Source organism: Populus nigra, chromosome 9 (assembly GCF_951802175.1).
Source record: "Populus nigra chromosome 9, ddPopNigr1.1, whole genome shotgun sequence".
In the NCBI taxonomy this organism is placed as follows: Eukaryota; Viridiplantae; Streptophyta; class Magnoliopsida; order Malpighiales; family Salicaceae; genus Populus; species Populus nigra.
In genome coordinates this window covers 2,982,560-2,992,869 of record NC_084860.1, presented here as the reverse complement: position 1 = coordinate 2,992,869, position 10,310 = coordinate 2,982,560, and the positions used below count along the sequence as shown (strand labels likewise).

Sequence of the window (10,310 nt, the reverse complement as noted above, 5' to 3'; positions counted from 1 at the left end):
ATCCTTTTATTCTATATTAAAAAATTACAAGATTATCTTGTGCAAAAAATTAAATAATTATAAATGAGCCTGAACAAAATAGTTTTGGTCTTAAATCACACTCACTTGACACTCGGGCTTATTTTTTGCTAATTTATTTTGAATTTGAATTTAAATTAATTATAAAATAAATTTATGCATTAAAAACTATTCTTTATCAGCCCATTTATATATCCAGCCTAAAAATAAGGAGTCTAAATAGTTTTCTAAGGAAAAATGTTAGGTTTTCAAGGCAAAGAAGAGTTAAGTTTTTATTCTTTTTATAATATTAGCAGCCACACAGCAGCACCAACATGGAATTTTGAATTTGGAAATAGAATTTGGAACCTAAATGCTTTGCTTTAAAGGTTTCTGTACCTTGTTCATGTTTGTGCTAAAATGCCCTCAGGCCTCGGAATCATGCTACCATGGCAGAAGCAAGTATTTGATGCTGGCAAAGTTTGTTGAACAATTTGTGAGCTACTCGGCACAAAACTGCTTTTGCAGTGAGGATCCAACAGGCCAATTTGTAAGCTATGATCGAGAGAGCTTTTAGGGAAGACAACCCAAGATTGCTAATACACTTGATTTTTACAAACTTCAATAAATCAAACTCGGCCAGTGTGAAATAAGTAGTGTTGCTACAATATTTACAACTTCCACCACTAAACAAAGCACGCAAAGAACAGGGGTCTAACCAATAACCTAACAATGTTCATCTCCGTCTGCATGGACTGCAAACATCTTCTTCATCAGATACTCGCAAACAGGTTATCTTCCCTGATTTGAAAAGGCAGCAGTCTGAGTATAGGCAGCAAATGCTCCACGCTGCCCTCTGATTCTTCTTGTAAACAAGATTGGGTGATATTGCTTGCATATCACCCTTTTCTTCAGGAAATAAATCATGTGGAAGCTCATAACACGTTGATTCAGAGATCAAGGTCTCAAGCCCAAACATCTCAAGTCGAAGGTTGGTCACTGACATTGGTATTTTTTTGCATGCTGCAAACATCAGGGGAGCTGGTTGTGACAGCGGGAGGTGGGTGCAGCTCCAGGAACACTTTGTTTCCTTCACTATAACTACCCACACATATAGTGTCACCCCGCCCATGCCAGGTACCATCTTGGACATTGTTCATCTCCAATGTCCTGGATTCCTGCTCCATTATAGATGAAATGCTTAAAATTAGGTCTCAGAAACGTCAAGAGTATGGCTATAATTAACAACAATCAAAATTTATACGTAGGCTGGTAGTAAACAAACATTATCCAGTAAACGAACCTGGGATAATGTGCAGCATGGGCAGATCAGATGGTAGATGCAATCATCCAAGGAACTATCACTACCCTGAAATGAACACTCGTAAAAGAAAAAAATTAGTCTATGATTTAGCTTCAACTTATAATCTCAAAGACGAACATTTCAGAAACAAAAGTAAAGGATCAGGAAGCCTCGAATAACTACTAACTAATACCTCACTGAAAGAATGAAAGAGGAAATATTTCCATAATCTACATGTGTATTGTGGTAAATCAAACTAAAAAATAGATCTGCTTGAGAGAAGCTTGGTTCCTCATATGTGTTTAATTTGGTAAAAACACAAACAAGAGCCAGTAACCTTTGAACACTTATATTTGTAGGTCTTCCATCAAATTCCCATTACATTTGACAATTCACAGCACAGTGCATGGAATGGTCAAAGTTTGATTGAAAAGGGGGGATAGCTAGCTAATCTGAATATCAAATACAAATGTGAATATAGCTGCAGTCATAATTTAAAAGACAAACAAGAAAGCAAAACTCTAAGAATATAGCCATCTCATGTTGCAACTATATCAAATAATCAGCAAAAGTTAAAACATAGTGAGACATAAATGCTCACCCTGATATTAAATTTCTTTCTCATCTGTGTGCGGAAGAAACCCAAATATATTCCTAATGAGAAGGTAAATACAACTGACAAGTACAGAAAGCAGCGTCGCTTCGTCACAATAAAGGCAATGAAGTTGAGCAGGGCGCCAAGACCAAGAATGTAATATGCAATTCCCTGCAAAATGACATTTATGAATTTTCAAAAATTTTAATTCACATAAGGATCCCATGTCAGATTTGTATGAGCCAAAGTCTTACTCTAGTTTCCTAAATTCTTAAAATTTAAAGAATTGCAAGAAAATGTTACCTGAAGAAAACAAGAACCAAAACCAGCTCGTCTCATGTTCTTTCCAAATCTATAGCATGGACAGCTGCAACATCACATACACAGTAAGTTGAAAGTCAAATCAAAATTCAAACACATCATATCAATAAAACAAAATGGAAGAATCCTTTTTCTCCTGAACAAATCTATGTTCGATGACCCAAAGACAGCATAATTGACTAGAATAAGTAAATCAACATAGAAAATAATTCACCATAACACAAAAAAAAAAAAAAAAAAAATTCCCTTTAGAGCATTGCCTCAAGTCTTAACACCCAGAAAATTAAAATCAATATCAACAAAAACAATTTCTCTAAAGAAAACTATACGAGTAGACATCTAAAGCTACAACCATAATTTTCACCTCATATTACACAAATTTATTATAAGAAGCAACATGTAGAAACCAAGACTTTACTGAGTTTTTTTAATACAAATTTAAAGCGGCCAGCATAAAATTTTCATATCCAACTGAACTCCCAAAACCCATCAACATTAAAATCCTCCACACAAATGTAAACTAACTAAAATCATATTTCATTAAATTTAAAGCATAGCAATAGTAGCAAGAACACAACAAAACCAAACAAAAAAAAATGAAAAGTTCCATCATTTCTTTCTGGGTTTAACTTCTCCTTCTAAATTCTAATCATGGAACCCTTAGAAAGCAGAGAGAGAGAGAGAGAGAGGAATACCAAAGAGATTCAATGGCAATGCGGCGGTCATCAAAGCAATCAAGAACTTCACCTTCCCACATCCTGAAACCACCACCACCACCTCCATTATTGTAACGATTCAAATCATCGTCTTCTTCTTCGTTGCTTTCAAGTTTGGCCCAATATTTGCCTTGTGTTTGCATAGCCACGGTAGAACACAACATATCAAAATCCAAAACACTCATCCCTTCCATTAACAGCTTCTCCTCTTCCTCTGCCTCCTCCTTCCCTCCATTCACCACCACTTGCTTTTCCAAATCCCCCATTTCTAAAAACAGAGAAAACTTGACAAATCTTTTACCAGTTAACAAACAAACACACCAAAGTTTCCCTTTCTCTCTGTCTTCTCTTTTGTTCTTATCCTTTGTGTATTAAAAAGGCATCCCTCCTTTTATAAATGCAAATGCAATGTATTTTCTATTTTGTTTGTTAGAGGGAAAACTCTATTTCAGTCCCTATAAAGTAAACAATGTTCTACTTTAACCTCTATAGTTTAAAATATTTTTATATTAGCTCTCTACTTCTTAAAATTTTAAAATCCATCCCTGGTTGTTAACTACCTAAGGTTACCCCTTCAATTTTAAAATATCTTTATATTAGTTTATCATAGGATCATTTGTTTCTTGATATTATTTGAAATTTTTAATTATACTTTTAATTTCAATAATAAATTTATTATCATAATGTTTGATAGCAGATATCATATGAGATTTCAAATAATTATTAAAGGTGATGACAACATTATACATGCATAGTTCATAGCCAAATTACTTTTTCTTAGATATTTCATGGTTAGAATTGATTAAACTTTTTAGAAATATATACAAAAACTATACTATAAGGACTAAAGTGAAACATTCTTTAATGTATAGATGCCAAATTATGATTTGTTTTGCTTCTTATTCATGAAGGCCGTTGCTTTTTGGGATCCTCTTTCTTCTAGCTGGGCGGGGAATTAATGGAGAGTGGGACCCGATTGCATTATTGGACGGTGAAACGGTTGCCACGTAATAGTTTAATCTCAACAACTTCTTCTCTCCTATCCAATCTAACGGTCTACACAGTCAGAGATATCTGAAACCATCAAAATATGAAAAGGGATTTTATGATTATATTTTATCAGATTATTTTCCGAAAATAAAGCTTTGAGTGATTATGTTTAGATTAAAGAAATCCTTCACGCCAATAATAGTTAACCTAATTATCAACAACCCAATTAGCAATTTTATTGGTTAAATATAGAATGGTGTTAGGCAAAGTGGGGAGAGAGTTTTTCATGTGAGAAATTTAGAATGCGCAATTAAAATTTAATATGATTTTTATATTTTAAATCGTTTTAATGTAGTGTGTTAATTTTAGAAATAATTTAAAAAAAATAAAAAATATTATTAATATGTATTTTGATATGAAAAATTATTTAAAAAACAACTAATATCACACTACCAAGCAAAATTAAAAGAGTGATTACTATCTCTTAATTGCAATTAGTAAGTTATCCCAATGCATGAAAAATGAAACCCAGTTTGCAAATGAATCAACCATTAAAATAAAATTAGGATTTTCGTTCTTTCAAGTTGTCGCCTTTTCGTCCATTGAACATGAGAGAGAATATCCAACTTTGAGGCCTTTTGACATTACTCTGATTCACTAAAATTGGTGGCGGAATGTGTTTTTCTTTAATTGGAAGAAAAATTAGGTATCAGGTTGAGTGGAGGGCAAAAGACAGCGCGCCGTCAGGTGTCCACCGGCCACCAGGCCACGCCCATTGTGTTACACGTCTATGCCTAATCAGATGCCATCCATAATAATTAACAAACAAATCTTGTGCTGCTAAGATAACGAAGGCAGGCATCGTCAGCACTCTCTGTCTACCTCGCCCGTGGGGAAATTCTTTCCATCAATGGCTGGCAGCCCAAGATGGTGCGGGTCGTGGTGGTGGGACCTTTAGGAGCTCATGCCTGCTTAGGGTCTTCTGGTTCCCAATAAAGGTCGCCATTTTGGGCAACTCTCGAGTCTCCCCTCTCAATTTCTCAACAAACCCATGTGCAAAGAGCCATTTCGTACCAAGTTGACAAAATCAAAGGAAAATAATTATAATACTGTTGCCAGGCATGAACCGTGTATCATGTATGGTGTTGCCTGATTTCACAAAAGGCTGCAAACAGCGCCAGGCTAGAATTATATTTATTAAACTTCGACTGATGTAACGAGTTAATCTGAACTTGGTTGATTTAGTGATTGTACTGGTATGAATAAGATAAAAAAACTAAACTAAGTAAAAACCAGATAAACCTAACTGACCCTTAAAATCTAGTTTTTTTAAGTTGATTATTAAGTATTTTTAAAATTTATTATATAAATAGTAGAAGAATATTTTATTTTTTTAATGTGAAATTTGAAACTTTTTAATATATACACTTTATATTCACAAGAAAAAAATTTATATTTTTTTAATGTGAAATAAAAAAACCTTTTTCGTTTAAATACTTCAATTTAAAAGAATAATATGGTATCTTTTTAATATATTCATATAGATTGTTTTTTTATTTTTTTATATCAAATATTAAAACTTCAAATAGTTTTTTTTTTTATTTTTTCAAGTTAATCAGGATCAACCCATATAACCTGAGATCTAGCTTTTTAACCGGGTCAATTTTCTGATCGGGTTTGATAACTATGCGTAGAACTAGTCGAAAATGATAGCATCAAGGATAGAACAGTCCATGCCCTCCATGGCCTTGTCAAAACCATGCATATTTTAGCGATAATAAACTACAATCCTAATCGAAGTCATTTTCAGTCTAGTTATTGGTTTATGGCATTCACCAAAAAATAAATTGTATCACCAGTGGTTATCGTATTGTAAACAAACTCATGACAACACATCACACTGCAAACCGAGTGGATGACCATCTAAAGCAAAAGGACCTCGGTTTGCCGTTTATGATGATGCAAAAGAAACTATAACAAGATTACCATATTCTACAAGTGCTTGGAGTTTAAGTTTTCGTGGCTGGTCTCACAAGTCCCAATCCTGAACCACTACCCAAATGCTTGAAGTCTGTTGCCACAAGGTGATCATCGTGGCCAGCAAACCCTGTTCCACCTTTTTCCAAGTTCACCAAATTGCGCTCTTTACAACCCTTACCGCAAGCCAGACAAACCTTATCAACAGCCATAAATTTGTCAGCGCACTTCTTGCAGAAGACATGACCACAAGAACTTAATGCCACCAGTGAGAGTGTATTGGTGAGAGTAACCTTGCAGCTAGGACAAATGAAGGTCTTATCAAGAGAACTGGATGATTTCTTTTCACTGGTGTCTTCTGTGAAGTAGACTGGGAACAGGCTCTTCAGCTTGAGCTTTTCCTTGCCTTCTGGGCAGACAGTGCTTGTGGAAGGGGCATCCACTTTAACCGGCGCGACTGGCGTGGCTGAGGGCAGCCAAAATGCTTTCATTGTCCGGAGAGCTTCCTCTTCATACGAAGTGACCTTCACACTGTTTGCCCCATGGAAACCGTTCTTGTCTTGGCTGTGGTTTCTATCGCTGTACTGTGGAACTGCACCATGATTTTGCTGATCAAATGCATCAAGCTCTCTGGCCTTCTGCGACATGAATTTCTCTGCTTCCTCCTCCTTTTCCTGTTTCTTCTGCAATTCATGGGAAGCTAGCTTCCTGGCAGATAACAGAAAAACACACTTCTCATTACAAAATTGGTACAGTGAAGAATAAAAGAAGATAACACACTACATCAAAACAGGTTAAAATAACGTAGGAAACTGTCTTTCCTTCAGGTAAAAGGGCTGAGCTAACATAGGCTCTCTTATCTTTAATTAAAGTTCCAATCTGCCTACTTTCAGTCCATAACAGTAAAAGAAAGGGGGGCGAATTGCACTAAAAGCCAGTTCCAATTGAGGTCTAAAATAAAATTGCCACGTGACCATTTTTCCATCTAAATCTTTCCCATAAAGTACAACGACCAATATCTTCACATCTTAAATTGTTAACTAATAATCAGGAAAGAAGGAGCAAAGTATTATATATGCACATAAATGAACTTCTAAAAGTAGATTATGGCAGCCCAGACTACACTTTTATGAAGACCTCTGCCAAAAAATCCAGTAGTAAATAGCTTAGCTTTGAAGACCACTTGTGATGATGAAAACATAATCACCATGAAAATTGTTGAACATGGCTGGTGGCCTAAGATGACAGATTTTTCTGTTAAAATGACCAGCCTTCTTTCACCATGAATTCCAACCACTCAATTGCCTACGATCCTAATTTCCCAATTCTAAGAAATTGTGCCAGAATTAGATCAATTAGAAGACCATATCCATGCTTACAACATATAAAGCAATATTGTCATAAATCTACAACAGCACACATTCAGAAGAGACAAATGCAAAAAGGAGGGGAAAAACTTAAATCATGAGTTCCCTTCTCACCATTATGCAGTTCAATGAAAACATTCACCACACACCATTTAAGTTCAAACATAACCAAACAGTTACTAACCAAATAAATCAGAGAACTGAAAAACTTCTATTCATTACAAAAACATTCTATTCACTTATCATTATATTCATTACAAAAATTCAAAGAGCCTGCACGTATCAACACACAAAAGCACAGCCTGCCACAACAAAACTTCCCAATTTAACCTCTATCTCACATTTTAACCTTCCAGACAAAATTTAAACAATGATCTCTCACTTCTCATTTCAATTTCAGTTCCCAACTTCACACTAAACTCAAAATTCTACTTAATTGAGCTCAAATTTCACTACAAATCGCCATCAAAACAAAACCTCACAAAGAAAAGCATTTAACATTGCCAAAACCAAACTCCATCAGCTATACAAAACAAAACCCAGAATTCAAAATTTAAACAATGATCTCTCACTTCTCATTTCCATTTCAGTTCCCAACTTCACACTAAACCCAAAATTCTACTTAATTGAGCTCAAATTTCACTACAAATCGCCATCAAAACAAAACCTCACAAAGATAAGCATTTAACATTGCCAAAACCAAACTCCATCAGCTATACAAAACAAAACCCAGAATTCAAAATTTAAACAATGATCTCTCACTTCTCATTTCCATTTCAGTTCCCAACTTCACACTAAACTCAAAATTCTACTTAATTGAGCTCAAATTTCACTACAAATCGCCATCAAAACAAAACCTCACAAAGATAAGCATTTAACATTGCCAAAACCAAACTCCATCAGCTATACAAAACAAAACCCAGAATTCAAAATTTAAACAATGATCTCTCACTTCTCATTTCCATTTCAGTTCCCAACTTCACACTAAACTCAAAATTCTACTTAATTGAGCTCAAATTTCACTACAAATCGCCATCAAAACAAAACCTCACAAAGATAAGCATTTAACATTGCCAAAACCAAACTCCATCAGCTATACAAAACAAAACCCAGAATTCAAAAAACAAGTTCCTCTATTACCAACATGAAAATCAAAACAAAAAACAAAAAAAATCATTAAACAAAACCATATCACAAACAAAAAAGCAAATGAATTCGTAAAAAAATAAAAGGAACCCAAGTAGCTATTACCTTTGAATGTCTTTCTTTTGGGCTAAGAGGCATTCTAAGATGCACTCTTTACAAAAGACATGACCTTTTTGACAAGACATTGGATCTATAAATGGTTTCAAGCAGAGACAGCAAGCATCAAATGGCTTGATCGAATCCTTTCCAAGCCTCTCCTTTTGTGTCCCATACCCTAACTTTCTCTTCTCATCGTACGTGAAAAAAGCTAAATCGTTGTTGTTTTTTGAGTGTCTTTGCGGCATTCTTTACAGAAACCCTATTTGAGAGAAGCAAAGCTAGGAATTGTGATAATTTGGGGATTTTTGGGGGGGTTCTAACACTGACTTGACGCTGGAGTGCGAGGCGACATGTCGTCTCTAACATGAACTATAAAATGATAGGAGTTGCTTTCAGTCCCTCAAGTATGAATATTTAGTCAGTTAACTCTACTACTTATTGGTATTGCTGAAACTAAACCCTTTTCATTCATATATTTTTTTTAAATGGACGACGTTCTAATAATTAAGAGTTTTTTTAACATAAATTATGATAAATAACTTATAATAAAAAAAATTTAAGTTAGAAATATATTTAATGGTTTATGACTCAAAACAAACTTTGAAATCCATATATTAAAAATTAAATTGAATTACATGAATGATTTTATAGTTTGAAAATGATAATATTTTATATCCTAATTTGTTTTAAATATTATTTGAATTAATATTCTTTAAAAATGTTAACTTTCATGGAAGAATAATGTCTAAATAATCATAAATTCATCATTATAATGTACAATAACTTTTTAAAACTTTTTGAAAGCCCAATACATCTTTAATGTCGACCCTTTGAAAACAATTTAATACATGCATATATACATATCCATACATACATACATACATACATACATTCGCATATACATTAATGACAATTAAACTATAATCACCATAACACTTCAATTAAATCCTGAAGAAAAAATTGCAACCATAACACCTAAATTAATCATGAAGCATTGAAGTCTAGCGTGTGATTTCAATGTTCGTGAAACTTTATAACAATAATAAACCTAAGATAACTTGAAATGTAATTAAATTTATAAAACACAAACTCAGAGCATTGGCTAAGAGCCCGTTTGTTATTGTGATGATAATTGTTTTTGAAAGTAATTTTTTAAAAAAAATACACTGAGATAAGTTTTTTATTTTTTAAAATTTATTTTTAATATTGACATATTAAAATAATAATAAAATCTTTAATTTTTTTCAAAATTATTTCTAATAGTGTAACATTTTTTTTAGATATATTTATTTTAATAAGTTTTAATTTTTTTAGAACTGTGGTAGTGGTTATTTTTGAAAATAATTTTTTTAAAATGCATTGAAATAATTTTTTTATTTTTTAAAATTTATTTTTAATATCAGCACATCAAAATAATAATAAAAAACCCAAAATTTAAAGAAAAAAATTTTAAAAATATCTTTAATTTTTTTCAAAATTATTTTTGATAGTGTAACATTTGTTTTTTGTTTTTTGAGATTTTACTAAGAAGTTCTAATTTTTTTTAGAATTTGTTTGCGTTTATTAGTTCTTTGGTTTTGTTTCATTAAATTGTTTGTTTTTTTAACAACTCTTATATGGAGCATTATTACTATTATTAGTATTCAGGGCAGAACTAAGATTTAAAGATAAAGAAAGCAAAGAATAAGTTACTAAGAAATATAAGCGACAAATATCTATAAAGAAGATGATAAATTCGAATTATTAAAACAGTAGTTGAATACGTAAATTTATCTAAACACTAATGTGCCAAATTTTTA

The 10,310-nt window shown here is 33.0% G+C and overlaps 2 protein-coding genes across 2 annotated transcripts; both read right to left on the bottom strand.

Moving 5' to 3' along the window:
- Positions 1-544: 544 nt before the first annotated feature.
- On the bottom strand, positions 545-3,307 carry LOC133702870 (uncharacterized). The gene is made up of 5 exons (XM_062127192.1): positions 2,912-3,307; positions 2,199-2,262; positions 1,902-2,066; positions 1,301-1,366; positions 545-1,175 (listed from the first exon to the last, which is right to left on the bottom strand). Exons 1-5 carry the CDS (start codon positions 3,196-3,198, stop codon positions 978-980), a joined length of 780 nt encoding a protein of 259 aa, XP_061983176.1. The 5' UTR covers positions 3,199-3,307; the 3' UTR covers positions 545-977.
- A 2,418-nt stretch (positions 3,308-5,725) lies between these two features.
- On the bottom strand, positions 5,726-8,857 carry LOC133703731 (E3 ubiquitin-protein ligase CSU1-like). Its single transcript, XM_062128355.1, has 2 exons — positions 8,518-8,857; positions 5,726-6,607 (listed from the first exon to the last, which is right to left on the bottom strand). The coding sequence occupies exons 1-2, from the start codon at positions 8,754-8,756 to the stop codon at positions 5,932-5,934; spliced, it is 915 nt and encodes a 304-aa protein (XP_061984339.1). The 5' UTR covers positions 8,757-8,857; the 3' UTR covers positions 5,726-5,931.
- Positions 8,858-10,310: the final 1,453 nt, after the last annotated feature.

What these genes read in the sequence shown, in the direction of transcription:
- LOC133702870 (XM_062127192.1), bottom strand. Translation starts at nt 3,198, where the DNA reads ATGGGGGATTTGGAAAAGCAAGTGGTGGTGAATGGAGGGAAGGAGGAG. An exon ending in ATTGCCATTGAATCTCTTTG is followed by an intron (nt 2,263 to 2,911) that starts GTATTCCTCTCT and finishes GTGATGTTGCAG; the next exon opens with CTGTCCATGCTATAGATTTG. An exon ending in GAAAGAAATTTAATATCAGG is followed by an intron (nt 1,367 to 1,901) that starts GTGAGCATTTAT and finishes TGTTCATTTCAG; the next exon opens with GGTAGTGATAGTTCCTTGGA.
- LOC133703731 (XM_062128355.1), bottom strand. Translation starts at nt 8,756, where the DNA reads ATGCCGCAAAGACACTCAAAAAACAACAACGATTTAGCTTTTTTCACG. An exon ending in CAAAAGAAAGACATTCAAAG is followed by an intron (nt 6,608 to 8,517) that starts GTAATAGCTACT and finishes GTTATCTGCCAG; the next exon opens with GAAGCTAGCTTCCCATGAAT.